Source organism: Oryctolagus cuniculus, chromosome X (assembly GCF_964237555.1).
Source record: "Oryctolagus cuniculus chromosome X, mOryCun1.1, whole genome shotgun sequence".
Taxonomy (NCBI): domain Eukaryota; kingdom Metazoa; phylum Chordata; class Mammalia; order Lagomorpha; family Leporidae; genus Oryctolagus; species Oryctolagus cuniculus.
In genome coordinates, this window is record NC_091453.1 from 86,092,545 (window position 1) to 86,108,598 (window position 16,054).

The 16,054-nt window shown below is 38.9% G+C and overlaps 1 protein-coding gene across 6 annotated transcripts in view; it reads left to right on the plus strand.

Annotated features, from left to right (window-relative positions):
* Positions 1-16,054, plus strand: part of NUP62CL (nucleoporin 62 C-terminal like) — a 109,318-nt gene that overhangs the window by 41,923 nt on the left and 51,341 nt on the right. For all 6 annotated transcript variants that reach the window (XM_008272850.4, XM_008272852.4, XM_051827229.2 and 3 more), the window contains exon 2: positions 4,749-4,799. In XM_008272850.4, the coding sequence (XP_008271072.1) occupies positions 4,760-4,799 (40 nt within the window). In that variant the 5' untranslated portion in view covers positions 4,749-4,759. The remainder of the gene's footprint in view (positions 1-4,748; positions 4,800-16,054) is intronic.

A 16,054-nucleotide genomic window follows, 5' to 3' on the forward strand; every position in this document is an offset into this window, starting at 1 on the left:
GGCATCCCATATGGGTGCCGGTTTGAGTCCTGGCTGCTCTACTTCCCATCCAGCTCTCTACTATGACCTGGGAAAGCAGTAGAAGATGGCCCATGTCCTTGAGCCCCTGCATCTATGTGGGAGACCCAGAAGAAGCTCCTAGCTCCTGGCTTTGGATTGGCGCAACTCCGGCTGTTGCGGCCATCTGGGGAGTGAATCAGTGGATGGAACACCTCTCTCTCTCTCTCTCTCTCTCTCTGTCTGTCTTTAAAGAGAGACTGTCTGATTGGAGGGTTTTTTTTTTTAGCTGTTTTTAAAAACCATACTTAATCAATACTCTTCAGTTAGATTGTCTATTATCAAAAAGATAAAAGATAACAAGTGATGGCACAGATGTAGAGAAAAGGGAACCCCTGTACATGGTTGGTGGGAATGTAAATACAACCATTGTGAAAAAAAGGTATGAAGAATCCTCAAGAATCCTCAAAAAACTAAAAATAAAACAACCATATGATTCAGCTATCCCACTCCTGGGTATATATCCAAGGGAAATGAAATCAGCCTGTCAAAGAAACATCTGAACTCTTACGTTTACTGCAGTCCTATTCACAATAGCCAAGAAATGGAAACTACTTAAGTGTCTATGCACTGATGAATGGATAAAGAAAATGTGAAACATATACACAATGGAATACTATTCATGAAGAAGTATGAAATCTTGCCATTTGCAACAGCATGGATGGAAGAGGAGGTCATTATGTTAAGTGAAATAAGCCAAGCACAGAAAGACAAGTACCACATGATCTAACACGTGTATGGAGTCTAAGAAAGTTAATAGAAGCAGAGAGTAGAAATGGTGATTACCAGAGGTTGCGAAGACTAGGGATAGAGAAATATTGATTAAAGGGTACTAAGTTATGGTTAGACAGGTTTAAAAAGCTCTTGTGTTCTATTGCCCAGTAGGGTGACTATAGATAATAATAAGATACTGAATATTTCTCTACAATAAGGGTTTTTAATGTTTTCACCATAAAGAAATTCTCAGTGTATGAGAATATGATATCTTTACTCTGATTGGACATTATATATAGCATATGCATGTATTGAAACATCACATAGTACCCCACAAATGTGTACAATTTTTGTTAGTTAAAGAAATACCAGTGGCATTGTGGCACCATAGGTTAAGCTGTCTCTTGCAATGCCAGCATACGATATCTGAGTGCCAGTTCGAGTTTTGGCTATTCCACTTACAATCCAGATTTCTGCTAATGCGCCTTGGAAGACAGCAGATGAGGGCCCGAGTATGTAGGTCCCTTACACTTACATGGAAGACCTGCATAGCATTCTGGCTCCTGACTTTGGGCTGGCCCCTGGCTGTTTCAGCCATTTGGGGAGTGAACCTGCAGATGGAAGACATCTCTCTCTTTCTCTCCCTCCCTCTCTCTCTTCTTCTTCCTCTTCCTCTGCCTTTTGAATAAATCAGTTTTTTAAAAAAAGAAAAAATATTTTAAAAGGAAAAACAGATGGAAGAGGAAAAAGCACATTTAAAATGACATAGAACGGTTGAAAAATGGATGAGAAAAATTGCACTAGGCAAATATCAACCAAAAGAAAAATGGTAAGGGAACATCAATGTTACATAAGATATTTTAGTAATAAGCAGGCACTTCACACTGATGGTAGGAAGAAAATCTATGATGAGACTTTTGGCCTGCGCCGCAGCTCACTAAGATAATCCTCTGTCTGTGGCTCTGGCACACCGGGTTCTATTCCCGGTTGGGGCACCGGTTCTGTCCCGGTTGCTCCTCTTCCAGTCCAGCTCTCTGCTGTGGCCCGGGAAGGCAATGGAGGATGGCCCAAGTCCTTGGTCCCTGCACCCACATGGGAGACCAGGACGAAGCACCTGGCTCCTGGCTTCAGATTGGCACAGCGCGCTGGCCGTAGTGGCCATTTTGGGGGGGTGAACCAACAGAAGGAAGACCTTTCTTTCTGTCTCTCTCTCTCACTGTCTAACTCTGCCTGTCAAAAAAAAAAAAAAAAAAAAGAGAGACTTTTAACCATGAACTGTATAAGTTCTTAACAACACAGTCTTGACAGATATAAAATAAAAAACAATGGAATTATAAAAAATTGACAATCCATAATAATTAGGAGGCTTTTTAACACCTTGGTCGAACTGGTTTGGCAAAACAGATTTTATTGAAAAAGTTAATAATATGAAAGATTTAAAGTCTAAGTGAAATGGACAGAGAAGTAGCTTTAATTTCAAATTTTTAGTGATTAAAATGCATTTTTACAACAAAAATTGTTTTGAGGTTTTTCCCAAAAAATCTAAAAGGAATAAAAAAATTTAAATGTTCAAGCTACATTTAGTAAGAATATTCTTAAATTATTTGAAAAAGAATAGAATATCTATTAATATAAGGGCATGGGGAAAAAAATCCAACTTTTGATTACTACCAGAAAACTGTCTTTTGGCCTGGAATATGACTTTGATGGCAGTAACAAAATCTGAAAGTGTTCGTCAGTTTTTATTATAGTGTCAACACCATGGTTTGACAGCAGTGAGTTTTTCTAGCTATATTTATAATGTTATATAATAATATAAATATATAATACATATATAACATATAAGTATGCAATTATATTATGAAACGTCATATTATTAGACTATGATTTCTAACAACATAACGCTTGTAACCCCAAGAAGAATGGTACACTTGGGACTATAAATTAATTACAGCAAGTGTTCTTAATCTGCTCAGAATGCCTCCCTTTCTATGCTTTCCAGGACTGAGTTATTATACTTGAAATCAACATTGAGAGTTCACATTTTAAAACTTTTAATACTGGGGCCGGCGCTGTGGCACAGCAAGTTAAAGCCCTGGCCTGAAGTGCTGGCATCCCATATAGGCTCCGGTTCTAGTCCCGGCTGCTCCTCTTTGAATCCAGCTCTCTGCTATGGCCTGGGAAAGCAGTAGAAGATGGCCCCAGTCCTTGGGCCCTTGCACCCATGTGAGAGACCCAGAAGAAGCTCCTTGCTGCTGGCTTCGGATCGGCGCAGCTCTGGCCATTGTGGCCATATTGGGGAGTGAGCCAGTGGATGGAAGACCTCTCTCTCTGTCTCTGCCTCTCTCTGTAACTCTTTCAAATAAATAAAATAAATCTTAAAAACCTTTTTAATATATGACTTAAAGATAATCTATTATAATTAGCACATTGATGTAAATAATTGTTTTTGAGAGGTTTTTTTTATTTTTTTATTTTTTGACAGGCAGAGTGGACAGTGTGAGAGAGAGACACAGAGAAAGGTCTTCCTTTGCTGTTGGTTCACCCTCCAATGGCCGCCACGGCCGGCGCGCTGCGGCTGGCACACCGCACTGATCCGATGGCAGGAGCCAGGTACTTATCCTGGTCTCCCATGTGGTGCAGGGCCCAAGCACTTGGGCCATCCTCCACTGCACTCCCTGGCCACAGCAGAGAGCTGGCCTGGAAGGGGGGTAAGCGGGACAGAATCCGGCGCCCCGAGTGGGACTAGAACCCGGTGTGCCGGTGCCGCAAGGCCGAGGATTAGCCTAGTGAGCCGCGGCGCCGGCCCTGTTTTTGAGAGTTTTCAGAAGGTTTTCCCTTATACCCATGACACTGGCATCATTCAAGACACTGTATCTCTTCAATTTGGGGAGGCAGTTTATTTTCATATATTACATCTCTGGAGCGGAAATGAGTCTTATAGTTGATAGTATATTTTGGCCGGGTGACAATTATGAAATGATATTCTTTTCTATAGGCACAGTTAATACTAAAATTTCTAGGATCAGAATTTGCATAGGATGAAAAATCCCTGATAAAATAGTGGTGGGGGCCAACTTTAACTCCTAGAAATCAGCAAATGTAAGGACAGAATAGAAGGCAAACTAGATTCAGTTGTTGATATGCTGAAGTGGGAGACAAGGTGGGTAATCTATTAGCAAAGCTGGCTTAAGAGGATAGCAAAAATGCTTTTAGAAATTCTTTTAAAAAATGCAATTTCAACAGAGTTCCTAGTGGCACAGAAAAGGTCATGATTTTCAAGTTGAAAATTGGGTTCTTAATGTGAATTTTATTTTAGTAATTTTTTAAAAGATTTATTTTAACTTATTTGAAAGGCAGAGTTACAGAGAGGCAGAGACAGAGAGAGAGAGAAACAGTCTTCCATCTGCTGGTTCACTCCCCAAATGGCCGCAACGGCCAGAGCTGGGCCAATCTGAAGCCACGATCCAGGAGATTCTTCCGGGTCTCCCACATGGGTGCAGGGGCCCAAGGACTTGGGCAATCTTCTACTGCTTTCCCAGGCCATAGCAGAGAGCTGGATCAGAAGAGGTGCAGCTAGGACTCAAACGGGTGCCCATATGGGATGCTGGTGCGGCAGGCAGAGGCTTAGCCTACTATGCCACAGCTCTGGCCGCAGTTTAAAGTTATCAACAATGCAGCATGGTAGGGTTTGGAGGCCATCTAGACTTGAGTTTTTGCTCTGGCATGTTACTAGACTATGTGTGCTATTAAGTTTCTTTAGCTGGTCTAGGTTGGCTGCCTAATCTTTAAAATGAGGAGACTACCTCCGATAAATAGGGTGTTTCTAAAAAGTGTTTTTATTAAATTATTTCCAATTGATATTTCTAGGAATTTGGTTTATGTGGAATGATTCCAATAAGGTTTGCATTCATTATTTGGAGCTTACTTTGAGATATCTAATTTTTTTCTTTCATTCTGCCCTTACTCCTTTTTAGGGTTTGGAGTCATGAACAGGTTTAACTTTGGAGGAACTAGTATCCCTACAGGTGAGTTTGCTTTTGGCTCTGCAAAGACAACTACCACTTCAACTACACGATTTACTTTCTTTATACCTGGTGTAGGAGGGATTAATTTTGGGACTCCATTCTAACCAATTGTAAGTACATCTTCAACTTCTATTGGCTGGTTTTTATTCGATAATTCAGCTCCAGCTACACGGACTATGTGATTCAGCTTTGGAACACCATTTGAATCAACTCTTGCCCCAGTAGGAAGTGGGTTTTCCTTAGGGTAAGAACATTAGTACGGTTTCTGATTCTCTGAGAGGCTACAAAGTTTGTCTTTCAAAGACAAACTTCAGATTTAGAGCATGGGCAGGGTAAAGAAATTATATGGCATTTTTAAGTCAAATGCTTGGAATTATGCCATTCATTCCCAAGATAATCCTACAAATTAACACCATCTCATATTTGAGTCACAAGGCACATTGAATTCTCATCTGTGGTTTCCCTTCATTTTATGTGAGCCACAAGAGGAGTATGCACTGTGTTTTGGACATACATCATCTTTAAATCATGCTGCATCTTTAATAAGTGTCTCTCTAGAGAAATCTTTATCTATTGATCATCGTAATGACCTTGATTATAAAGTTTTCCCCTCCTGCATCTCAGAATTTTAAAGCACTCAATGAATGCCTTTTTTGGTAAATCCAGTTGGATTCATGTTTTCCAGTAGCATCCCTCTGGATCTTTTCCCTTTCCTGTATAGTTATCTAATAACTTGTAATTGAGTGCAAAATAATTTTTCTTGGGAGAGGCAACTTAAATATTGAAGTATTTTTCATGGCTCATAAAATGCATTTAAAATATGTACAATTTTGTGTCAATTAAAAATTAAACTTTTAGAAATTATATTGAAAGCATGCCTGCTGTTTGACTTTGTGATTCCATATCTAAAACAAAAACTTCTGTTTAATAAAGTCTGCCTGACTGATAGGAAGTGTAAGTCCTAATGTCTACTGGAAACATAATTTTCTAAAGTACTCTTCCTCTATTAAAATATTTAAAATCTTTTTCCCCTTTGGAGTGGATCAAATTAGGTAAGTTTTATCTGTGGGTGAACAAATATGGAATGTATATACATTCCTACATTGATATCTGGTTATCTCATTGAAATGAAGTAAGCTGTTCAACAAAATCATATAAACTTCATATTTAAAGTTTAATTTCACAGGAGCTGTTATCTTAGCAGCCATTTATTTGTCAGAGGACTATTACCTTGATTTCTCTCCTATTTCTGTTTAGTGTAGATACACCAAAATTAAACAGAGGTGTAATTACTGCTTCTACACAACCTACAGTGATTCCATGGGCTTTGGGGCTGGGTACCAGCACCTTCTTTAGTTCTGTAACAAGCAGTGCCCAATCCCAGGTGACAGCATCCACCGCTTTTGCTTTTGGCTCAGCTTCCACCTCTGGTACTCAGTCTCTAACAGCCACAAACTTGCCATTCATGTATGGAAGCAGCACATCCCAGACTGGAAGCACCAGTTTTAATAGTCTCCCTGAGCAATGCAGCAGCTTTTGCAGGATTACCACCTCATTGACACTGCTCAGGCATCTAAGTGGAACAATTGCTACATACCAGTTGCTCCTTTCAACCTTGGCAGAGTGCCTATGGGTAAGGTTTGAGCTCTCTGCTTTCCAATGAAGAGGTACAGCATCTAGGATTGATTTTGAGATTCTTGTTTTATTGACACAAATCTCAATGTAGTTGCTTCCTTTGTTTGAGGTGAGTGTCATTAATGAATGTGGTGAAAATTAAATGTGAACTGTTCCTTCTGAATTGTAGCTTTTGGTTTAGAACCAAACAATATTTGTTTTGGAAAGAGTTACAACCTTATGAGCATTAGTAGTCTAGACAAGTTGGTATAGAGTAATGATAAGATTTACACTAAAATGTTTTGGTCAATTGTTTAACCCTTTTAACAAATATTTCTGCTCACAATCTGTATTTTTTCCTTTCAAAAAATAAAGTTCCTCGGTTAAAATTTATTTAAAGGTACAATAGAACAGGAAAGAATTTCTTTAAGAGTAGAATAAAATTTCAAGAAAACAGTAAGTCAATTATATGTCATAGTTGAGGGATGGCATATTCTTGCTAAATATTCTGTCTTAGACATCTCCACATACAATACAGGGGTTACCAATTTCCAAATTAAGGTTCAGTAAAATACACTTAACTTATATTGAACATTAAGGAGAAGACATTCAGGATCTAGCAAAACCAAAGTGCAGTTAATAGAGTTCTGGTTTATAAACCATATAAATTTGGTTTTATTGTAGATGCCTTAGAACTTGGTAAATGCAATGAATGAGATATTAATCCATTTTATTTTATGATACATTTTATTAAGTTACATATTTTAGTCATGATTTCAGAGCTTTTGGAAACAACAAAAATATTTTAAAGTTATAGATAATAAAGTAAATCTTATTTTTAATTTTACTTAGTAGTGATAAGGACACCAAATTTGATTGGTTGTTATGATACTATGGCATAGGAGATGAAATAGTGCATTGAAGTAATTATAATGATAGAATATTTGGTAATTACTTCAGGGGGCATTTTAATGCCATATGAATGAATATGTGGTGTTACAAATAATGCATATCTGTTATTAAAATAACAACTAGGAAATAAATGTTTGAGTCTTGACTCTGCCATTTACTAGTTCTGTGACCCTGAACAAGTTAATTTAACCTCTCAGTGCTTACATTAATACAGGTAAAATGCTTAGACTTTTGCCTGGCATATGATGGTCACTCAATACATATAAAACTCGAGATGAGAATGAAAACCTGTTGTATTTACCCATATTTTTGCTTTCATTTGTTGTTTCTTCTTTCCTGAAGTTCCAAGATTTCTTCTTTAATCATTTCCTTTTTGTTTGAAGAACTTCCTTTAGCCATGCTTTTGGAATATTCTACCAGTAACAAATTCTCTGAGTTTTCCTTCATTTTTCCATGTCTTCATTTCTTCCTTATTCCTGAAGGATATTTTCATTAGTTCTAGTTTGACAGTTTTTCTTTCAGCACTTAAAAAATATAGGCCTACTTCTTGCCTCTATAGTTTCTGATGAGACTCCTCTGCCATTCAAAGAGTTTTGCCTCTATTGCTTGGATGTCAGGTTTTTTTTTTTTTTTTTTTGTGGCTTCCAAGAGCTGGATAAGGAGTAGCCGGGACATGAACCGGTGCCCATATGGGATGCCAGCACCACAGGTGAAGACTTAGTCTACTATGCCACAGTGCTGACACCAAGGCTGTTTTTTTTTTCTTATGTATTTCAGCTGTCTTTGTAATTGCCTTTTTTTTTTTTGACAGGCAGAGTGGACAGTGAGAGAGAGAGACAGAGAGAAAGGTCTTCCTTTGCCGTTGGTTCACCCTCCAATGGCCGCCGCGGCTGGCGCACCACGCTGATCCGATGGCAGGAGCCAGGTGCTTCTCCTGGTCTCCCATGGGGTGCAGGACCCAAGTACTTAGGCCATCCTCCACTGCACTCCCTGGCCACAGCAGAGAGCTGGCCTGGAAGAGGGGCAACCGGGACAGAATCCGGCGCCCCGAGTGGGACTAGAACCTGGTGTGCCGGCGCCGCAAGGCAGAGGATTAGCCTAGTGAGCCGCGGCGCCGGCCCTGTAATTGCCTTTTGATGCATTTTTATCATGGATACTTTAAATTTTTGTCAGATAATCCTAACATTTCTGTTATTTGGTGGCATATATTAATATTTTTCCATTTAGTATGTGACCTTCCTGGTTCTTGGTTAGATGAGTTTTTTTTTTTTCCACTGGAACTTGGACAATTTCATATTACATATCCAGAATCTGGATCTGATTTAAACCTTTTGCTTCAGCTGGCTTGGTGTGACATTGCTTTGGGAGGAAAAGAAGAACATTGCCTCCTTAACTGCATTTGGGAGTAGAACTTGTTTCCCCCTTGATGGCTGTGGGAACTTAAGGTGAGGGTCTCCTAGTTTCAGGAGTCTTCTGGAGTCTCCTACTTTTATTTATTTGAAAGGCAGTGTTTATAGGGAGAGAAGGGGACACACACAGAGCGAGAGCGAGAGCAGCAACGGCTGGAGTTGGAGCTGGAGCTGGGGCGGTCTGAAGCCAGAAGCCAGGAAATTCTTCCAGGTCTCCCACATGGGTGCACGGGCCCAAGTAGTTGTGCCTCTTTTGCTGCTTTTTCAGGCATATTAGCAGGGATCTGGATCAAAAGTGGAGCATTCAGGACTTGAAGCAGCACCCATATGGGATGCTGGCATCTCAGGCAACAGCTTTACCCATACACCTCCATGCCAGATGGCCCCAAGACCAAAATTTTTTTTGTGTGGTCTTTATATATAGAGTAGTTATTGTGTAAATGTTTTCTGCCTCCCTAGGCTGCCTCTTTCCTTGTTTTTTGTCTAGAAAGAGCAGGCTTTTGTTGGGCTTTATTTGGTCTGTATTCATCGGCATTTCAAGAGAGCTAGTCTGTTCAACTGCAAGCCTGGGAAATATAAAAGAAACCTAAAGAACTCACCACTGTCCCTTATGTCCCTCTTCAGTTTGCTGCCTTTTTTCTACCTTTCAGGGCCTTCTTATGTTTATTTCATATATTAAATCCAGGGGTTTTAGTTGTATCTAGCAGGAGTAAGAAGGAAAACTGCATCTCCTCCGTATTTCTGGAAATGGAAGTCCTTAAGATTGTATTTTTTATTCTTTAAATTGTTCACTCTTCTGAATTTCTCTCTAGGCTTATTTAAATAGGATACTCCACCTCAGTATTAGTATTTTTATGGTTTACATTTTTATGAGTATTTTTTCCCCCTGAATTAGTTTAGTGAATTGAAGCATTTTATTTTCTTAAATAGATGTGCCTTCCTGCTGATATGAGTCACTGCCTTCCTGGTACACCAAATTATTATGTAGACTTGACTCTGTTTCTGCATACCCTATTCTTGTGCTATTAACTGTCCTTTCTTGTTCTTGTGTCACCGTTTTAGTTATTGTAACATGACCCACTTTCTTATACTACCTTCCCCACTTCTATGAAAAAAAACTTGGGCTATTTTCTATGCCCAACAATTTATTAAGATAGTTGGTATTTTCTGATGTTCTTAACGAAGAAGGAGTTAAGACTGAGTTTGATATCCTTGTAGCACTAGATGGAGGAAATTATTATATTGCAGTGCTCTTTTACTCCAGTGGTTTTCAACTGGAGATGATTTTGTTCTCCACTCTTCTACCTCTGAGGATATGTGGCCATGTCTAAAGACATTTTTTTTGATGGTCAAGACTAGGGGGATATTAGAATCTATTGGCCAGAAGCCAAGGATGTTGCTGAATATCCTACAGTATACAAGATAGCTCCCTACAGCAAAGAATTACTTGCCCTCCCATTTCAGTAATGCCATGTTAAAAAACGGCTGTGACTCCATGATTAGGAAGATAAAACTTTGTCTCTTAAGCCCTTTTCTATTTCAGAGTAAAACTCATTAAACTTAAAAGCAAATCATATTAAGTGGCATTTGTTTCCTTAGTTACCTCTGGGTGAATGATGTAAGTTCAAGCTGCTGAAATTATGCCAGTATCTGAGAGAAATGATCAAGATTTTAAAATATGGGTATAATTCAAATACAAATTTAATTAGGGCTAGTGAAGAGGTTTTGGTAATATGGCCAGTTACAAAATAAATAATACAAAAATCAATAGCTTTTCCATTTTTAAGCAATAGTAGTTGGGAAATAAAATGGAGAAAGGTCCCATTAACAATTTCAACCAGAAGTATGAAATGACTAGGAATAAACTTTTAAAAATGTATATGACCTAGATGAAGAAAACCTCAGAATTTTAGAAAGGATTCTAAAAGAAGATTTGAATAAATTGAGAGACTCACAAAAACACTGTCAATAATGTAAAAATGTCATTTATCGGAGCTGGCACTGTAGCGCAGCGGGTTGAAGCCCTGGCATGAAGTACTGGATCCCATGTGGGCACCAGTTCTAGTCCCGGCTGCTCCTCTTCCTATCCAGCTCTCTGCTATGGCCTGGGAAAGCAGTGGAAGAAGGCCCAAGGCCTTGGGCCCTGAACCTGTGTGGGAGATCCGGAGGAGGCTCCTGGCTCCTGGCTTTAGATCAGCGCAGCTCCGGCCGTTGCGGCCAATTGGGGAGTGAACCAGCAGTTAGAAGACTTTTCTTTCTGTCTCTCTCTGCCTCTCCTCTCTCTATGTAACTCTGACTTTCAAATAAATAAATAAATCTTTAAAAAAATGTCATTTACCTCCAAATTTATCCATTTAATGCAATTCTTATAAAACAATAATGGGAATCTTTGGGGAAAGGAGAGGAGAGAGGGAATTTACAAGATTCTAAAGTTCAAATGGGCAAGTAAATGCATCAAATTAGCCATCTGTTGTATTTTAAGGAAAGTACTGATGAAATTCTTGCAGGAAAATATATGAAAATGTATAAGTTTATTCCTTTCCTGTAAATTTAAAATATTGTATAATATAAAAGTAAATTCTGCAGTAATTGAAATTCTGGAATGCAACAAGGATATAAAGAAAAACAGTGAAATGTTTTAAAGTACAGAAAGAAACCTATGTTTATGAGAATGATATTTCAAATCCATGGGGGAACAGTGTGGGGTCATGACTAAATTACAGTAACTGGCTAATTTTTTATTGGTAGGAAAAGGGATTAACTTTTGCCTAAATGTTAGTGTAAAGAAATCCTAGGTGAATTAAAGGTAGAAAATAATTAATACTTAAAATATATCTAAATATATAAATGAAATGTCTCAGGTTGAAGAGAGGACTGCTTATTTATATATAATTTTTGAATAACATAGTGAAATGGTTCAAAATTAAAACTATAAATAGTATCAATAAGTGTACTATCCCCAAGTATCTCTGATCCTTCCCCACACATAGCTAACTATTGTGATTGTATATATCCAGAGCTTCTTCATGGATTTGTTAGCAAATCAAATATGTATCCTTAGCCCTTTATCTTTTTTTAAAAAATAACTTTGTACATTTTTAAAAAACTATTTTAGAGTTGTTTCACAACAGTCAATATATGGAGAAATTCCTGTTTTTTTCTTTAAGATTTATTTTATTTATTTGAAAGGCAGAGTTACAGAGAGAGAGAGAGACAGCGAAAGAGAGAGAGCAAGAGAGCTCTTCCATCCACAGGTTCACTACCCAAATGGCCACAACAGCCAGAACTGAGCCAGGACGAAGCCAGGAGCTTCATCTGGGTCTCTCAGGTGGGTGCAGGAGCTCAAGCACTTGGGCCATCCTCCACTACTTTCCCAGGCACATTAGCAGGAAGCTGGATTGGAAGTGGAGCAGCCAAGACTTGAAGTGGTATCCATGTGGGATGCCAGGGTTGCAGACGGTGGCTTAACCTGCTGTGCCACAATGCTGGCCCCAAGTGTTTTTTTTTTTTTATTTAATAGGCAAAGTGACACACACCCACATAGACACAAAAAGAGACTTGGATAGACAGTGGGGTCAGGGCAGTGGAGAGACAAGAACTGGAAGAAATCTTTAATCCCCCGGTTTACTCCTTAAATTCTTACAACATCCAGGGCTGATCCCGGCTGTTTCCAGGAACCAGGAAGTTCATCCTCGTCTCCCAAGTGAGCCGCAGTGACCCAAGCACTTGGGTCTTCATCTCCTGCCTTCCAGAGTGAGCATTAGCAGGATGCTGGACCGGAAGTAGAGCAGGGACTTGAACCCAGGCATTCAGATATGAGATGTGGGCATCTAAAACAGCAGCTTAACCACTGTGCCAATTGTCTGCCCCAGTGTTTTTTTTTTTTTTTTTTTTTTTTTTTTTTTTTTTTTTTTTTTTTTTTTTTACAGGCAGAGTGGACAGTGAGAGAGAGAGACAGAGAGAAAGGTCTTCCTTTGCCGTTGGTTCACCCTCCAATGGCCGCCACAGCTGGCGCGCTGCGGCCGGCGCACCGCGCTGATCCGATGGCAGGAGCCAGGTACTTCTCCTGGTCTCCCATGGGGTGCAGGGCCCAAGTACTTGGGCCATCCTCCACTGCACTCCCTTACCCCAGTGGTTTTTTATAGCATTACAATATTTCATGGTCTTTATATGCTCTGCCATAACTTACATATCCAGTCCCTTGTTCTTGGGCATTTGGGTTTTTTCCTCTTTGCTAATACAAACAGTGATATAATAAATATCATTTTGCATGTCATTTACAGGTATGCAAGTACGTCTTTGTGGATAAGTTTCCACAAATATTACTTGTTGAAAAAGATAGATGTGTTTGTAATTTTTAAAGCACTGACCACTTGTTTTCCACAGGATTTGTACCAATTTGTACTCATATTAGGAATCTGCACGGCTGCCTATTTCTTCACAGTGTCCTTAACTGTGTATTGTGTTACTAGTTTTTGACTTCTTGGCATCTGTTAAATGAAATTATTCTCATGGTAATTATACTTTGAAACTTTCTCTTAAAAAATGAAATTGGACACCTTTTTGTATATCTGAAGGAAAGTTTTTTAAACATGATATGGAGATATAAACCATAAAGGAAAAAATGATAGAAAGATTTGACTATGTAAAAACAAAAATAAAAATCAAATGAGAAACTGCAGTGGGAGAATTTTTGCAAAATATTACAAAAATAAATAGGTTTGACAAACATTTTCATTAAAAAGCAACAGTGAGAAGATAGTATTCTTCAATAAGAACATTAGCAGATAACATGAATAAGCAATTTCAAATGAAGAAATTAAAGTAGTTATTAAACCCATATTAAAAGTTCGATCTCACTGGTATATCGTGAATTGTAATATAGATATATTTATTCTGAATTTGATTATTCCTTTAAAAATATACATGTGATACTTCTCCTAAATGAAGCATAGGAATATTCCACTATATACATTTTTAAAAAGTTGGAGGTAAATAGTAAAGTTCCCAATTTCTTCCCAGCGTCTCCTCCCTGCCCCCTTTACCCCATAGATATTTTAGAGAATTATGTTGCCATGAATTGCTCTAAACTTGGATGCAGGCAGTAATAGATGCAAGGGAAGTTACTCATTAAGCACTTTTTCATGTTGAGGGAGAAGCAGAATATGAGAGCACTTCAAAATTCTGGAAAGTGTAATTAAAAGAAAAATTTAGAGGAGGGCATTTACATAGCCATTAAGACACCTACATTCCACATTGGAGTACCTGAGTCCTGGCTCTGGCTTCTGATTCCAGCTTCCTACTAATGCAAACCCTGGGAGGCAGGTGATGGCTCATGTAGTTGGATTCCTCCCTCCCATGTGGGATACCTGGATTGAGTACCCAGCTCCCAACTTCAGTTGGGCCATTGTGGGCATTTGGAGAGGGAACCAGTGAATGGGAGCTCTGTCTGTCTGTCTATCTCTCTGAAGAAAAAAAAAAGATAATTTTATTTTGGTGCAAAAAAATTTTATTTTGGTGCTGGAGCCCAAGGATTTGGGACATCCTCTACTGCTTTCCCAGGCCACAGCAGGGAGCTGGATCGGAAGTGGGGTAGCTGGGACTAGAACCTGCACCCATATGGGATGCCAACACTGTAGGCTGTGGCTTTACCTTCTATGACACAGTGCTGGCCCCTATTATATCATTTTAAAACTTACTTTATTTGAGAGACAGGGACAGAGAAAGAGAGATAGACATGCAGAGAGAACTCCCATTTGCCGATTCAGTCTCCAAATTCCCAGGAGTGAGGAATTCAATCAATTCAAGTCTCCCATGTGAGTGGCAGTGAACCACCTATTTGAGCCATCACTTATTACTATCTCCCTGGGTGCACATTAACAGGAAGCTGGAATAGGAGCAAAACCAGGACTCAGACCTAGGCGCTCTGATATGGGATGTGGATGTCCCTAGTGCAATTTAACTGCTACACCTAACACCTACCCCAGAAAGATTTATTGAGTACTTACAAAGGGCCCTCAAATGTTAATGGAAAATGTGTATTATGATAAAAAAAACTATGCTTATATTTAAAAAAAATTAAACTAATGCTTTAATTTTCTTTTCCATGAACTTTTTAAATTTCCTTCGGACTACCATGTGCCATGTACAGTGATCTATAGTGAGGATGAATGGATATGAACTTTGTTTTCAAGGACTCATTAATTTTATGTGTTTTTGTACTCAATATTGCCAACTTTATTTTTTTTAAGATTTATTTATTTATTTGAAAGAGTTACAGAAGACAGAGAGAGGGAGAGGTCTTCCATCCTATGGTTCACTCCCCAAATGGCTGCAATGGCTGGAGCTGGGCAGATCCAGAGCCAGGAGCTTCCTCTGGGTCTCCCATGTGGGTGCAGGGGCCCAAGGATTTGGGACATCCTCTACTGCTTTCCTAGGCCATAGCAGAGAACTGGATCAGAAGTGGAGCAGCCATGACTCGAACTGGTGCCCATATGGGATGCTGGGACTGCAGACAGTGGCTTTACCCACTATGCCACAGCACCAGCCCCACCAATATTTAACAGGTTTCTTTTTTTTTAACTTTTATTTAATGAATATAAATTTCCAAAGTACGGCTTATGGATTACAATGGCTTCCCCCCCCCCATAACGTCCCTCCCACCCGCAACCCTCCCCTTTCCCACTCCCTCTCCCCTTCCATTCACACCAAGATTCATTTTCGATTCTCTTTATATACAGAAGATCAGTTTAGCATACATTAAGTAAAGATTTCAACAGTTTGCTCCCACACAGAAACATAAAGTGGAAAATAATAGATGATTTTTTAAATGATGAAATCAGATCAGACTTATTGTCATATTTAATCCCAGTGAGAGTCAAGTTGGGAATTGATAATTTCTTCTTCTTCTTCTTCTTTTTTTTTTTTTTTACAGAAGATCAGTTTAGTATACATTAAGTAAAGATTTCAACAGTTTGCACCCCCATAGAAACACAAAGTGAAATATACTGTTTGAGTACTCGTTATAGCATTAAGTCTCAATGTACAGCGCATTAAGGACAGAGATCCTAAATGAGGAGTAAGTGCACAGTGACTCCTGTTGTTGACTTTACAAATTGACACTCCTGTTTATGGCATCAGTATTCTCCCTATGCTCCAGTCATGAGTTTCCAAGGCTATGGAAGCCCCTTGAGTTCTCTGACTCTTATCTTGTTTAGACAAGGTCATAGTCAAAGTGGAGGTTCTCTCCTTAACAGATTTCTTTTAATTATTAAAGAAATAGGCAAGTAATCTTTTCTGCCAATTTATTACAGACTTCTA